Below are 16750 nucleotides of genomic sequence, written 5' to 3'. Positions count from 1 at the left end.
GTAGCTTTGGAATCCGCTGCCCCACTTACACATACCAAAACTCGCAAAATCAACAGACAGCCCTGGCACACCAGCCTGACCAAAGAGCTGAGGCGAGCTTCCAGGGCTGCTGAGCGCAGATGGAAAAGATCCCACTCCAACGAGCATTTCATCACATTCAAACAGTCCCTCACTACTTTCAAGACCACACTCGCCACAGCTAAACAAACCTACTTCTCATCTCTCATATCCTCCCTGTCTCACAACCCTAAACAGTTATTCAACACCTTCAATTCTCTCCTCCGCCCCCCAGCACCTCCTCCCTCCCCACTCATCTCAGCTGAAGACTTTGCCTCATTTTTCAAGCAGAAAATTGATAACATCAGGGACAGTTTTGGTCAACAACCCCCAGAGCCCTTCCTCCCGACTTCCCAGCCCTCCACCTTCAAAACCAACTTCTCCACCATTACAGAAGATCGACTCTCCACTCTACTCTCAAGATCACATCTCACCACCTGTGCACTCGACCCGATCCCATCCCACTTCATCCCAAACCTCACCACAGTCTTCATCCCAACCCTAACCCATATCTTCAACCGATCACTAACAACTGGTGTTTTCCCCTCAAGCTTTAAACATGCCTCCATCACACCTATCCTCAAAAAGCCCTCTCTTGACCCATCCTCTGTATCTAGCTATCGCCCTATATCACTTCTCCCATACGCCTCCAAGCTACTGGAACAACACGTCTACCTTGAACTGTCCTCCCATCTCTCTTATTGCTCCCTCTTCGACCGCTTACAATCTGGCTTCCGGTCACACCACTCCACTGAAACTGCCCTCACTAAGGTCACCAATGACCTCTTAACTGCCAAGAGCAAGCGACACTACTCTGTCCTCCTCCTCCTGGACCTGTCGGCTGCCTTTGACACAGTGGACCATTCCCTATTATTACAGACCCTCTCATCCCTCGGCATCACAGACTTGGCCCTCTCCTGGATCTCATCATACCTAACAGACCGGACATTCAGCGTCTCCCACTCACACGCCACCTCCTCACCTCGCCCCCTATCTGTCGGAGTCCCACAAGGTTCAGTCCTAGGGCCCCTGCTGTTCTCTATTTACACCTTTGGCCTGGGACAGCTCATAGAATCTCATGGCTTTCAGTATCATCTTTATGCTGATGACACACAGATCTACATCTCTGGACCAGATATCACCTCCCTACTAACCAGAATCCCTCAATGTCTGTCCACTATTTCATCCTTCTTCTCCACTAGATATCTGAAACTCAACATGGACAAAACAGAATTCATCATCTTTCCCCCATCTCACGTGACCCCCCCTACGAACCTATCAATTACAGTAAATGACTGCCCACTCTCCCCAGTCCCACAAGCTCGCTGCCTCGGAGTAATCCTTGACGCTGATCTCTCCTTCAAACCACATATCCAAACCCTTTCCACTTCCTGCCGACTTCAACTCAAAAATATTTCACGCATCCGTTCATTCCTCACCCAAGAATCTGCAAAAACCCTAGTCCATGCCCTCATCATCTCTCGCCTTGACTACTGCAACCTCATGCTCTGTGGCCTCCCCTCGAACACTCTCGCACCCCTCCAATCTATTCTAAACTCTGCTGCCCGACTAATCCACCTGTCCCCCCGCTATTCCCCAGCTTCTCCCCTCTGTCAATCCCTTCACTGGCTCCCAATTGCCCAGAGACTCCATTACAAAACCCTAACCATGACATACAAAGCCATCCACAACTTGTCTCCTCCATACATCTGTGACCTCGTCTCCCGGTACTTTCCTGCACGCAACCTCCGATCCTCACAAGATCTCCTTCTCTACTCCCCTCTTATCTCCTCTTCCCACAATCGCATACAAGATTTCTCTCGCGCATCACCCCTACTCTGGAACTCTCTACCACAACATATCAGACTCTCACCTACCATCGAAACCTTCAAAAAGAGCCTGAAGACCCACCTCTTCCGACAAGCCTATAACCTGCAGTAACCACCGATCGACCAAACCGCTGCACGACCAGCTCTACCCTCGCCTACTGTATTATCACCCATCCCTTGAAGATTGTGAGCCCTCGCGGGCAGGGTCCTCTCTCCTCCTGTACCAGTTATGACTTGTATTGTTTAAGATTATTGTACTTGTTTTTATGTATACCCCTCCTCACATGTAAAGCGCCATGGAATAAATGGCGCTATAACAATAAATAATAATAATAATAATAATACTTTTGCAGGAAGTAAAGTCCAGTGAAAAGTATAAAAGGAAAGTAATGAGATTTGGGTGATCCTATCAAAGAAGAGTGGTGCACCTTGAGTGTTTCCCAGTTGATAGTAGTGTAGGAGTTTGTATGTGCGCTGGAATGTCTATGGAAACATCATTTAACCAAGCTGATATGTATGTTTAGTCTTATTTCATGTAGGTCTCAAGGAACAAATCTACAGACTGATTCCTGCATGCTCATTAGGGTCAGAAGGCCATAGGCTACTGAATAATTAGATGTTGGTTATGGACTGCAGACCTCTGTACAGATACCATACATTCTACAATGGGATTTTATGCTAGGTTTAGGAAGGTTATGCAAAGAATTTACGATGCCCCTGGGTACTAGCAGATATATTTGTTTAGCTAGCATCTGCTATGGTCCCTATGCATTTATCTGAACATTAATGTAGTCTTCGGGCTCTGTTTAAATTTGCTTGTGGCTTCCAGTTTTGATTAATGCATTATGTAATGCAGTGCTTCACCGGTGAGGAACAGAGGTGGGAGTTTTCATAGAAGTGATCATATGCAGCACAATGCTTTTTATGGCAGCAGCAATATTTAGCTCAGCAACATAATCAACTGGATCGGTTGGATTTAGGAGACCAAAAAAAAAAAAAAAGGACCACTGATACTTTAAATTTTGGAAGTCTATGAACAATCTAGGTCTGTTCAGTAATGCCTAGGCAGTATTTTGGCCTGTCAAATGAGAACCCGATAGAAAAAGCTTTCGAAGCGCCAAAGTATAATGGGTCCATCAGTATTCCTTTCATGGCCATGATAATCATGCCACTGGGTGAAACAAAAACTAGAAACCCAATAGAAGAGTTTCTAACACTGCCTACATCGCCTTGTGTATCATTACAGTAAGTTGTGCATCCTAAATAGCGGACAAGCCCTTTATTTCCTTTTTCAGTGCTTCACAAACATTGCAATCGCTTACATCATTTAGATTTACTATGCTTTTTGTAAAAAGAAAAAGTGAGTACTGCTAATTTTTTTTATTTTGCTTTTTACTTTGTAGCCTTTTTTTCTAGAAAACTGAGAATAAACACTATACAACAGAGTTGAGCAGGAAGTATCAGATATAATTTGGACGTTCGTATTGCTAAGCCACCCTGTAGAAAACATTTACACAATGCTAAAAATAAAGCTATAAACTATACTTCTAACTACAAATTCTCACACAGAAACTTTTTTCAAAAGGTTTAAAGACTGGATAAAGTTTTGCAGCACCTGCTCTCTAACAATAACACTCACCAATCTAGGATCAGAATTGAGGAAATCGCTAAGACAATTAATCAACGTAGATTGTCCTGTGATCTTTTTAAACATGTAATGAAAAGCGGATTTTATTTTCCTATTACGTTCTCATGCACCTGTTGTATTGTAAAATGTATATTCTTAATTGCCACCATGTCAATTGATTTTCTAGATCTGTTCATGACCAATAATATTTTGCACATGTTACATTCTTTCAACCATGCCAGGGATACAAGGTTTGAGGATTAAATGAATATTAACCTTTCAGAACAAATGAGAAATGTTGTTCACCATAGAAACAACAAGAATTTATATGGCCTTTGATGTACGATTAAGGGTTTTATATAGAAATTCCAGCAATGTTTTCTAGGAAAATAAATTAGTTGAATTTCCTGTAAAAACAGACTATTTGATACAAAGCAGGTCTATTACAAGTGCCATTCATAGAAGTATAGTAAAAATATAGTGCCCGATACATCAAGACTGTTTTTCACACCGGTATTGAGTAGGAGTTGGGCTGGAGTTAGATACTCCTGATTCATAAAGAAGCCCTATGCCGTTCCATGAATCAGGAGCTCCGGACAAGTGGCGTACACCAGCGTAGCCTCTTGAATGGGAGCTGTACTGCAGTTCCTGTGAATGGCCACAGTGAGCAGTGCTGTGCTGGCTCTATAGACTGTACATCAAGTGATCGTGGGGGTACCAGGTGTCGGAATACTTAAATATAATCTTCTAGAACAACAGTGAGTGTATAGACAAAATAAAGACACACAGCAATCAAAACAAACCATAACATGCTGTCAAAAAGTTTTTTTCTTTTTTTAATTGCTTTGCTTTCCGACAATTTACAATAGCATTTAATAAATATCTGGGGTTTCTTCGAATACATCATGCTGTATACATCTGTCATTTTTCTCAAAACAAATTCATTACAATATTTATTTCATCCAGGAAACAACTGTGAAACACAGGAAAGTTCTGAACTCTGAACAAAAGCCATTTCATTTCGGGCGTTATGATGTTTAGTGACTGAAAAAAATGCTCAAAAAGCATCTTAAGAAAGATTTCATTAGCAAATTATCACAATATCTGTGATCGAAATACTGAGCTCTCAAAATAAAATCTTTGTGGCACGGTTTGCTAATCTGCAACAATATACGGTATATTTGCCATGTGATTTTGTGCCTCATTGACCATGTTTTTTTATTTTCTAATTGTAATTTTGTATTAGATCAATAAAAAAAAACAAAAAAACACCGAAACAAAAAACAGTAGGATTTGACATCAAATACATGTTCATTTGTGGCTCCACTGATGCTCCAACGCAAAGCCTACAATGAGTTTGGCTAGAGAACTGGAAAGGTGTATGGTTCAGAACTTTGCAACCAGTCCAAAATGCTGTCCAAGAAGCAACATTTTATAAATTAAAGCACTTCTAAAAAATAAAAAACCACCTCCATATTGCAGAATGAGATATGGAGAAGACTGACCACACTGCAGCCAAGCCGCTTTTCCACTTCCGAGCAATCTCGGGGACTGAGCTTGCAGGAAGTGCCAAACATCAAGATCTTTCCCTACAACTACAGCCTCAGAAGGGTGATCAATGTGTCACTAGAGACCTGGTTATCTGACAATATTTAGATCTGCAGATTAAGGCCAAATTTGTATTGTGTGGCAGTATGTATACTTGCCAACTGTGGCTATTAAACACCCGTTTAGGGCAACTGGCTAATATGTAGACTGTTTAGACAGGCTGACTGCAATTCTACGTGCACAGAAAAATTGTTAATGTAATTGCTTTGTGCACATAGTATATCATTGTTCTTGGCAGAACAGGTCCTGTTTACAAAGGACAATGTGCTGCCAAGAACGATGGTTTTTTTTTAGAACACTTAAAAATCCTCTCCTATGATGAATAAGCACTTTCCCAGTGATTGGCGACCTGTTTAGACTAGTCAATAATTGGGAAACGAGTATGACGAGGAATGCTCATTCCTGATTATTAGCTAGTGTAAATGCACCCTAATGTAGAGAAGGAAAAATAGGTTGCACTCAAAATGCCTTACTAATTAGACTTTTGGAAAAAATCTAATTACTAACCCACCGGGGACTGAGCAGTGCTATAAACTAGACAGACAGGCAGGTAGACAGTGGCTTGTCCACGCCCAATGCCCTGGATTGACCGCTATCGGCCTACTAGTTTACAGCGTGGCTTTGTTCCCGGTGGTTATTAAAGTATGTTTTTCTCTGAAACACAGCAGCGTTTCAGAGTCAAACATACCTGGCTGAGATCATACAGCCAGTGCCGGATAGATGCTGGGACTGGGCAGCATACGTCAGCTGTCAGGTTCATTTTAGAGAGAAAGTGAGAGTATTTCAGTTTCGCTCATTTCTGCATGTGGAGGAGTCAGGTGACAGCAAGTTTACGGACAGAGGAAATGTGCACGATACTGGTTCTTACTCATGTGACCCGGCGGGTGTTTGCAGATGTGACATCACCGGCCCGGATTTTGAAGTGAGCAGAAATCAAATACCAATTTAAAGCTAGTAAGCCAGCATTAAAGAACACCATCTCTCCAGATCCGTAAAAAAAATACAGCAGATTTTAAAGACATATTAAAAATATCCATATTTTAAGAAAGTGTTGCGATTTAAATGACCGTAAAAACGTTATCCAAGCTGTGTCAAATAAAGCTGTGAGAAATTGAGAAAATCTAAAGGTGCAAAAGCATAAAAAAAGAAGTGCTTAATGACAAAGCAATTATTCGAATAGTCCTGGTTTAAGAGAGCAGGCACCAAAAGTCTTTCCCAAGTACCCTGGGACACAATGTATAAACAATGTGAAAAGTAGATAGGGAGTTAATTTAAGCTTTATTATAATGTTATGTGCACTGCATCTAATAATGGAATGGTATTATAAGGACTGATGCTGTCAGCAATGAATGGCTGATAACAGTCCGATAGGCTATAGGAGTGAACATTTCTGCATATTGTACATTTTACCTTTGACAACTTTTTCAGCCATTTAAAAAGTTATGTGACATGAGTGAATCATAAATTCCATATATGTTCTTTTATCTAACATGACTAAACCAAACAATTGATATGCTGCTTTTTGATCAGTTTTTAAACTTATTGTTGCTAACTGAGATGACATAGGTGCCGTATAGAAGAAAAGAGGAGAAAACGCCCACTTTGGGCCAAATTTTCCCGTAAACACATGTAATTTGCTCTGGCTATACATAAGGGCAGAGAGTACAACTCCGCATTCCATTTACATTGGACATTCAATCTTTAAGCATTGCTTCACTTTTCAATCCATTCTGGGTATAGCATTACGTTTGCTGCTGTGCATTTCATAAAAAAAAAGCAGAGTTACCATTAAACATGCAGTCTGTGCGACGGAAGGGAAAGAACGGAAATAGTGCTAACGATGGATGTACAAATGATGAAATGATGAGTTATGACCCAGATTTCTTTCTCAAGTAAAAATGCAATCGAGGTACAGCACAAACACAGAACAGCAGCAACAAGTAGACAGATCCAACTGGCGACTTCTAGAAACGTGACATGTCTTCAAGTAGCCAGTCATCAACATAAACCTAACACATGGACGTCCATCTTCATCCTACAGCAATGACTAGTACAGTAGACATTACTTCAGACGTTTTCTGTACGCCGGCAATTCATGAATACCAACATCTATGTTTCTCTTCTGTAAACTCATTACCTAAAGGAGGAGATAATTAGACAAAAGGTGGTAGAACACATACGATATAATTTAAAATATCTATAAAGTAAATAGCAACAGTGAGGATCCGGTTACCTAGTTAAACTATTTTTCTTGATGAAGGGCTTCAATAAAGGCTTCAAGTTTTTCCTGGATTTCTCGTACTTTTTCTAAAGGGAGATAAAAGAAAACATTAAAAGGAATTCCCAAATATCCTAATATATGGCATCCAGTAAGGAAAAGCTATCTCATTCTGTGAATTATAACGGAGGTTTGAGAGTACAGAGATGATTAGAACTGTGTGCCATCAAAAAAATGTCATCACACCTAATACAAAAGATTGGACAGATCAGTAAAGGAAAAAATCTGTTAGAAGTGGATTTTTCAATGCATTTAAGGTCCTTGGGGCTTAAACAAATGCAATGGACAAGGGTCACGTTACCCTAAAATGACGTATCCGAACAGCACCTGTTCCTCTACATTACCGAAGGGATGACTATGAACAATCACTAATCCTTGACTTCTCTTTTAACATAATATGTTTCATCTCCACAGCAGAAACTCATGCCAGTCAACCTGAGCATAGCACAAACTTAAAAGGTATTAACCCAATATCAGACCTTTTCCATTCAAAGAATAAAAACACCCCAAGCACTAATAGAAATCCAAAAGCTACGACCAAGCTTGTCATTAAATAAACACGAGAATTTCAGCAAAATAGGATGACAGACAGTGTTAATAACAAAAGATTTATTTTAAAAAAACTAAAAACTTTTTAGTCGCACTTATCTACTAGAATTTGCAGATTCTCTTAGGGAAAATGTACATAGCTGCTTCGATTCTCACAAGTAAAAAATGGAATTTTACAGTTAAAATATCTATGAATAGAATTAAAAGGTTTGTCCACTAATGCGACATCCACTTCTTAAGGTCCTTTCTCACATAGCGAGATCGATTTTGTGATGCAACAGCGATCTCGCTACGTGTGACACGCAGCGGCGACTGGCCCCCCGCTGCGATGTCGCTGATCGTGCTCGAATGTCCTGGGCCATTTTTTCATCGCTGGTGTCCCGCTGGCCAGCATGCATTGCAGTATTTGACGCCAACGAGCGACCTCGTTGGCGACGCAGAACACAGGGACGCAGGCGGAAGTCGTCTGAATAGCCGCTGTGTGACAAGATACCAACGACCGCCGAGGTCGTTGTATGGATCGCTGCTGCGTCTGTGAGTATATCCGTCTGTTTGACAGCTCACTAGCGACCATTTAGCGACACACCAGCGATCCTGACAGGGTCGTATCGTTGTCAGGATCGCTGGTGCGTCGCTAAGTGTAACGGTACCCTTACTGACTCCAGCAAACAAAAACTGCATACTGCAATCTCTCCACCGGATCTCCTGGCGGTTCTAAGCGACGGAATACAGAAGGCTGGAGTGGATGAGCGGTCATGTGACCACTGGGAGACACATCGGTGAGATCAGATGAGCGCAGCTGGTTCAGGTGGAGAGTATGTTTTGTTTTTTTGCTGTAAATTGGAGAAATTACGAAAAAGTTGTACATCATTGCAAAATTACTTTAAATGGGTTTTCCTGGATAACAATACTGAAGAATTATCTGATCAAAAGGTTAAGGTATTTGTGTTTTCAAATATTCCTTTTTTAGCAAAGTTGCTCCCTTTAAAAGTAAGGCTAGTGGCCAAGATATCTTCCTACCTAACTTTGTGTCTGTTGGGTGAAGTGAAAGCACCAATACCAGAGCCGATCCCTTCATACAAGGACTATGTAATAGAGAAAAGCAGTTTTGGGAGCATCAATAACATAAGAAAAGCTACATGAAATGATGGCTGTATGTTACAGCAGGTTTCACACATGCATAGATGGACATTTGTATGAAGGTATGAAGAGGGTTTTGTCATCAAACAAGACAATACTATCCACCTTCCTATGTGAATAGCAACAAAGAACGCTGCTCAACTAATGCCCGCCCAACAGGCCTGTAACTGAACACAGGAGGGGAAAACAAGCATCCAAGGTCCTTACAAAACTATTTATTACTACTGCTATTTAGACAGACCAAACAGAACAGATAAAAGTATAAAATAGGGGATGTAAATGAAAGAACAATGGCAATTCAGATGAGTGAGCAAACGTCCTACATGGAAATAAACTTCTGATCTTATTGCTAAAAAGGGAAGATGGCTACCACCCACATAACAGCAAACAGCAGCTGGCTGGTACAGGCCGCATCCTGCGCTTATCTTCTACTGTCGGCATGATGAATAGGATGCGTTCAGAAACCCACGCATGAAACAGAGCTGTAAGGGTGTGTGCCACCGACACCCCACTTTAGTCATCCCTTAGAGACGCTCTATAAGGTAATACTGTAAATACTTGGATATAGTCACTGGTAATGAATAGTGATGAGCGGATGTGCGCGGATAAGGTGTTATCAGAGCATGCTTGGGTGCCTGTTAGGCAATCCCTGCACGTGATGCGGCTGTCCAACAACCTCGAGACATGCAGCCACGGGGACTCCAACACATTTTTCGAGCACGCCGAAGACCCCCTTAGCACCCGAGCATGCTCAGATAACACGTTAATCGAGCACCGTCACTCATCACTAGTAATGAGTTGTGGTACTGAGCTCATCTGCAGAGCCCTGGGGTACAGCTCTCTGCCCTCAAAACATATTCACTACAAATACAGACGGAAACAGGAAGGATAAAACTGACAGAATCAAAGAGGAGAATTGGTTAGTAGAAAAAAACTCCAAAAGATCAACGTTTCAAAGTAGACAGCGCTGCTGCTGTAGAGAGGAAGCAGTTCCAGAATGGAATCATTTTTGTTGTTTTTCATTTTACCGGTTTAGTGCTCGCACCAGGCACTTTTCCAAAAACAAAATACGGTAAAAGTGCAAAATGCAATGAAAAAAAAAAAAAAGACTAGGAAATTACGTTTCCATTCTGGAACTGTTCCTCTCTGCATCAGCGTAGTCTACTTTGAAACGTCAATCTCCTTTTTCTACTAATTGATATGCAAAAGACGGTTTACTTTAATTTGTCGACTGAACTGCAGCAGCTGTAATATTCATGGGCAATTATTGGAGTTGTGACAATCACAACCTTTTCAGGTGAGCAACTCCATAACTCCTTTCAATACCATACTATGTGTGCTTGCCTCCCTCTCCATTTTTCTCTACACCTACACCATCACCACCACTGGCAATGTTGGCCATTTTTCCAGAGGCCATACTGTGATCCATGATGTTTCCAGACCGGGTTCTACAATCAAAGTACATACATGTGGTCAAAACTGAGATCATATTTTTGGGTCGGCTGCGAACCATGTCCAAGGAACAGGTGCAGGTCAATAAGCTACGATCAAGCGACTCATGTACACCTCTGTGCATAGCAAGCGCATAGAATTGTGGGTAATTTAGTTTGGAGTTCACAGACAAAACTGTGAGTTAAACTTCTTTATTTCTTGAGTACGTTGTGTTTGTCTGCTTTTTATGCATGTTTCTATTCCAGAAAAACCCTTTCACCGAGGCTACAATTAAGGGGAATCTGACACATTTGACCTACGTAAACTATTAATATGGGCACACAGGTTATAGACTGCTGAGAACAGTCCTCCCTGTGTGTCTCCTATCAGATGTGTGTTGTTGGTGAGAAATCATATTTTATCACTTTATTTAAAAGACCTCTTCCAGGCTCCGGGGCGGATGGTGCCTGGAGATAACTCTGTTCCCCAGAGCTTATTTTATATGAAGGGGAGTTACCAGTGAGATGTGTAATGGCCGCTCCCTGCTCACCTGATGTCTCTGCAGAGCTGTGTGTGATTATACCTGACACATCTGCAGGTTCCTCTCAGCTCCAGCTTCCAGCTCACAAGCACACAGGGCTGCAATATTACTGCAATACAGCAGAGCTCGGAGAGAAGCCAAAAAACGTGTTTGCAAGAAGACAAAGTTAATTTCTCCTGTTCTGTGTTGGTTACTTGTCTCACACTGGGAACGCCTCCTTCATGTAAAATAAGCTCTGGGGGCAGAGTTATCTCCAGGCACCATCCAGCCCAGAGCCTGGAAGAGGTCACTTATATTAAGTGATAAAAGAGGATTTCTCAGCAACAACACAGCTGATATGAGACACAAAGGGAGGATTGTTCTCAGCAGTCTATACCCTGTATGCCCATATTAATAGTTTACATAGGTCAAATGTGGTGACAGATTCCCTTTAATATAGGGCAGAGCAATATTAAAAAAAAAAAACAACAAAAAAAACAGACTAAGTATGTAAACAGAATTCTTGATTCCTGTGAAAAACCACATACATAGACCACACATTTAAAGGGAATCTGTCACCCCATTTTTCGACTATCAGTAGCCGACACCGCCATCAGGGGCTTATCTACAGCATTCTGTAATGCTGTAGATAAGCCCCCGATGTAACCTGAAAGATAAGAAAACATGGATTTTTGTGAGTACTCACCGTAAAATCCTTTTCTCCGAGACGCTCATTGGGGGACACAGGTACTATGGTGTATGCTACTGCCGTCTGGAGGCTGACACTAAGTATTCCAAAAAAAAAGTTAGCTCCTCCTCCGCTGCATACACCCTCGCCCAGATTGCGGGCGGAAACCAGTTTAGTGCAATAGCAGTGGGAGAGCACAAAAAACAATATAGCCTTAAAGCAGAATACCATATGTCTGAAAAAGGACCACCCTAATTTTTTTTTTTTAAAAAGCAATCATACTAATGAAATAAACAATAGCCAACTGGCTAATAGGGTGGGTGCTGTGTCCCCCAATGAGCGTCTGTGAGAAAAGGATTTTACGGTGAGTACTCACAAAAATCCATGTTTCTCCTTCATCTCATTGGGGGACACAGGTACTGTGGGACGTCCCAAAGCAGTCTCTGGATGGGAGATTGACTCACCGATCCAAGCCACATGCACCTCCTGCTAAAGGTGCGCCACTGCTGCTTGGAGAATTCTTCTACCCAGGCTCGCATCTGACGAAGCCTGAGTATGCACATTGTAATGCTTAGAAAAAGTGTACAGGCTGGACCAGGTTGCTGCTTTGCATACCTGCTCTGCCGAGGCCTGGTGCCGAAGCGCCCAAGAGGCGCCCACTGCCCGAGTAGAGTGCGCTTTGATCCCTGCAGGAATTGGTGCGCCTCTAATCCGGTAAGCCTCTTGAATGGTTAGGCGGATCCATCTGGCTATAGTCGACTTTGAAGCTGCGAGTCCCTTCCTGCGCCCTTCGGGGATAACAAACACATATCTTCTGAGCGCTCTCACTAGGTCCAATGTGTGGAGTGCCCTTTCTACCTGATGTACTGGCGCTGGACAAAATGAAGGCAGGACAATGTCCTCATTAATGTGAAACGAGGACACGACCTTCGGCAGATAGGGGGGAGCTGGTCTAAGAACTGCCTTATCCTTGTAGAAGGTAAGAAACGGTGCTCTACAAGATAGGGCTGCCAACTCCCGAAACCCGCCTAATAGAAGTTATGGCTACCAAGAATGCGACCTTCCTGGAAAGGTATGACAACGAAATTTCTCGTAACGGCTCAAAAGGACTTTCCTGCAGGACACTCAGGACCAGGTTAAGGTCCCAGGAGTCCAGGGGCACTCCATAGGGGGGTACCAAATGTGAGACCCCTTGAATGAATGTCTTGACCTGCATGTTGGTAGCGATTCTTCGCTGAAAAAGGATGGACAGGGCCGATATCTGTCTCTTAAGGTAGCTCAGGGCTAACCCTGAGTCTAGGCCTGACTGAAGAAAAGCCAGGATGTTGGGAATCGAAAAAGACAGTGGAGCAACCTCGTGTTCTCGACACCAACCAAAGAAAACCTTCCAAGTGTGATGGTAAATTCTCGCCGAGGTAGACTTCCGGGTGCTAACCATTGTAGCAACCACTTCACGCCCGAACCCCGCTTGGGTCAGGATTCAAGATTCAATGGCCACGCCATTAAACACAGGGCCCTTGAGTTCGGGTGGAAGATCGGCCCTTGAGACAGTAAGTCTGGCCATTCTGGCAGCCGCCAAGGAACGTCCGCGAGAAGCTGCACTAGATCCGCGTACCATGCCCGACGGGGCCAGCAGAATTGCCGGAACCCTCTCTGTTTTGATCTTCCTGATGACCCTCGGAAGTAGTGGCAGCGGGGGAAAACAGGTACAGGAGGCGAAACTGGTTCCATGGTAGAACCAACGCATCCACTGAGATCGCTCGCGGGTCTTGAGACCGAGCGACAAACACGGCTACTTTGGCGTTTACCCTGGAGGCCATCAGATGACACGTCCGGTGTCACCCACCATAGACAAATCTGCTGAAAGACCTGTGGGTGCAGGGACCATTCCCCGGACATGATACCCTGCCGGCTTAGGAAGTCCGCTGCCCAATTTTCCAAGAATGGTATGTGGACTGCCAAAATCACCAAGTGGTTCCCCTCGGCCCAGCGTAGTACATGCTCTATCTCGCGCATGGTTGCCGTGCTGCGCGTGCCCCCCTGATGATTCACGTACACCACTGCCGTGGCGTTGTCCGACTGTATCCGGACAGGACGTCCTGCTAGAAAGTGCTGGAAATGTTGCAGTGCCAACCGTACTGCTCGTATCTCCAACAAGTTGATCGGGAGGCGTGCCTCCTGTTGCGACCATCGCCCCTGAGTCGTGTGATGGCGGAAAACTGCTCCCCAACCGAGGAGGCTCGCATTGGCTGTGATCACCAACCATTGATCTGGGGGAAAAGGCTTCCCCTGAAGAAGAGAGGGGGGGCAGAACTTCCACCCGCGGCCTAGGCCGAAGCCGGCTAAATTAGCTGCTGTCCGCCCGCCCGTGCACTGGCGGCCCCGCTATCCCGGCGATCCCGCCGGCACCCCCCTGAGGCGCTCTCCTTCACTACTGCTGGGGATCTTCCTAACGCGGCCCTCCACGTGCAGGTATTAGGAGGGAGGAGAGGAGGAGGGGAGGCGAGGAGGAGAAGAGGAGGGGGGAGGAGGGAGAGGAATGGAGACTGCTGGATCACAGCCCTAGCCCAAAAACCTGCCACCTCTGACTGCACCGCTGACATGGAGCCTCTCGCTGCCCAGGGGCCCTCCCCAGCCATCCATACCTGCCATCAGCAGAGGCCATGAGATAATCCATTTTGGACGGTGCAGGCAACCTAGCTCCGTCCGCCTTGCAGGGGCGAGGAGAGGGACCGTCCGCCGCCATACAGCACCGCCGTTGTGCGTTGGTGGAGCAGTGGGGGCCGCACAGACTAGTCTTGTGCCTCTGTGCAAGCCCAAGGTTTCAATACCTAGGGGTGGACAGGGCTAAGTCTGGCATAATGTTCCACGGTGCGGGAAAGGATACGTGGAGGGACACTCGCACGTGCTCGCCCGTTGATGGTTTGGGGAAATCGGATCCTTTCAATAGGATGCGATACCCCTGTCTTATCTTCATAAAATAAAAAAGATAAATAGATGTCCGGGGAAAAGTCCCAGAGATGTCCCTCGGTGCGGGAAAGGATACGCGGAGACAATACTCAACGCGTGCTCGCCCGTTGATGGTTTGGGGAGATCGGACCCTTTCAATAGGGTCCGTCGCCCCTGTCTTATCTTCATGGGAAAAAGGGAAAAAAAAAAAGTGTCTGGAGAAACCCAGACATGTGTGCCTCCAATGACACTAAGCATAAAACAGGTTTCCACCCGCAATCGGGGCGGAGGAGGAGCTAACTTTTTTTTGTATACTTAGTGTCAGCCTCCAGACGGCAGTAGCATACACCACAGTACCTGTGTCCCCCAATGAGACGAAGGAGAAAACAAGTTATATTATACTCACCGGGGGGCGGTCCCAGTCTTAGTCCAATGGTGTCGCGGTCCGACGCCTCCCATCTTTTAGCGGTGACGTCCCCTTCTCTGCTTCCTGTCACAGCTCCGGCGCAGGCAAACTTTACCTGCTCTGTTGAGGGCAGAGCAGAGTACTGCAGTGCGCAGGCGCCGAACCTCTCTGACCTGGTCCGGCGCCTGTGCACTGCAGTAACATGTAAATCAACAGCCGCGGAGACACCATCACATGTTTCTCAACGCAAGCAATGACTAGCCAGGTCTTTCACGGGAAGGAACAACCACGGGAAGGGCAGTCTCCAATGAAGGAAACCACCTATGCCAAAACATGGTATCCATCCACAGACAGCTGTTTCGGGGTATTGCCCCTCATCAGTGTGGAGTAGGAAACTGGCTAGTAGGAGCAATGCCTAGTAAAGACTGTGAAAAATGAGGATGAATGACCTCATGGAGATCAACATCCAACACTGCGGAGACACCATCACATGTTTCTCAACGCAGTGATGCTAGAGCAATGCCCCCATCCCTTATGGGAAATATGCAAAAACATGTAAATCAACAGCCGCGGAGACACCATCACATGTTCTTCAACGCAAGCAATGACTAGCCAGGTCTTTCACCGGGAAGGAACAACCACGGGAAGGGCAGTCTCCAATGAAGGAAACCATCTATGCCAAAACGTGGTATCCATCCACAGACAGCTGTTTCGGGGGTATTGCCCCTCATCAGTGTGGAGTAGGAAACTGGCTAGTAGGAGCAATGCCTAGTAAAGACTGTGAAAAATGGGCAACAGGGCAGAGCAGAATGCGCCTGCGCAGGAGCCACGACAGGAAGCAAAGAAGAGGACGCCATTGTTAGAAGATGGGAGGCGCTGGACTGCACCGCTACACCTATCGGACCCGGACGGTCCCTGGGTGAGTATAATATAACTCATTTTTCTTATCTTTCAGGCTACATCGGGGGCTTACCTACAGCATTACAGAATGCTGTAGATAAGCCCCTGATGGCGGTGCCGGCAGCTGATAGTCAAAAAATTGGGTCACAGATTCCCTTTAACATAAAGAGTTATTATCCACCACACTACAGTTCTGTGCTGCCTCTGCACCAAGTTCACAAAACAAGCGCTAAAAAATTAGGGAGCAGGAAAAAAAAAAAAAAAAAAAAAAAAAAGAAACCACCAAGGCTGCCTTCAATGAGACAGAGCGTCAATTATCACCTGGAAGGAAAGATTTATAAAACGAGAGGGCATCTACTGTTCTCTAAGTTTAACAGATGGGGAGTGAATGGATTGTCAGCAGGTCAAGAAAACAGTGGAGCAGTCCCTTGTCTGAAGCATGCATGCTCAAACCACGGGAAAAGAGGTCAAGATTGTAACCGCATGGCTAGGTGCTGGAGAGAAGCTTTCTTCCATACGAATAGCTGCACAGCTCCATCATTACAGCAGACAATTACCACTTCTCATGCTGCTGTTAAATGGCTATAAATATTTGTGCCCTCTGTGCCTTTAGTGCCTACTCCAGGGAAACGCCAGCCATGCTCATTAGGGTCATTTATAATGTCTGCCTACAGAAATAACAGTGGAGACAATCGTTCAGTTTGCCACTTCTCACTTCACAAATCAAAAGGAGCAGTTCGGTGTTAAATAAATGATTGGGCAAAAGGG

General features: G+C 44.6%; 1 protein-coding gene across 13 annotated transcripts in view; it reads right to left on the bottom strand.

Annotated features, from left to right (window-relative positions):
• Nucleotides 1–4323: 4323 nt before the first annotated feature.
• OPA1 (OPA1 mitochondrial dynamin like GTPase) overlaps nucleotides 4324–16750 on the bottom strand; it is a 165440-nt gene continuing 153013 nt past the window's right edge. For all 13 annotated transcript variants that reach the window (XM_073578662.1, XM_073578663.1, XM_073578668.1 and 10 more), the window contains 2 exons: nucleotides 7355–7428; nucleotides 4324–7258 (listed from right to left, as the gene is read on the bottom strand). In XM_073578662.1, coding sequence (XP_073434763.1) covers nucleotides 7364–7428 — 65 coding nt within the window. In that variant the 3' untranslated portion in view covers nucleotides 4324–7258; nucleotides 7355–7363. The remainder of the gene's footprint in view (nucleotides 7259–7354; nucleotides 7429–16750) is intronic.

Source organism: Dendrobates tinctorius, unplaced genomic scaffold (assembly GCF_039654945.1).
Source record: "Dendrobates tinctorius isolate UK_male_01 unplaced genomic scaffold, ASM3965494v1 ptg000060l, whole genome shotgun sequence".
NCBI classification, from domain to species: domain Eukaryota; kingdom Metazoa; phylum Chordata; class Amphibia; order Anura; family Dendrobatidae; genus Dendrobates; species Dendrobates tinctorius.
This window is presented reverse-complemented; position numbering and strand designations above follow the sequence as displayed.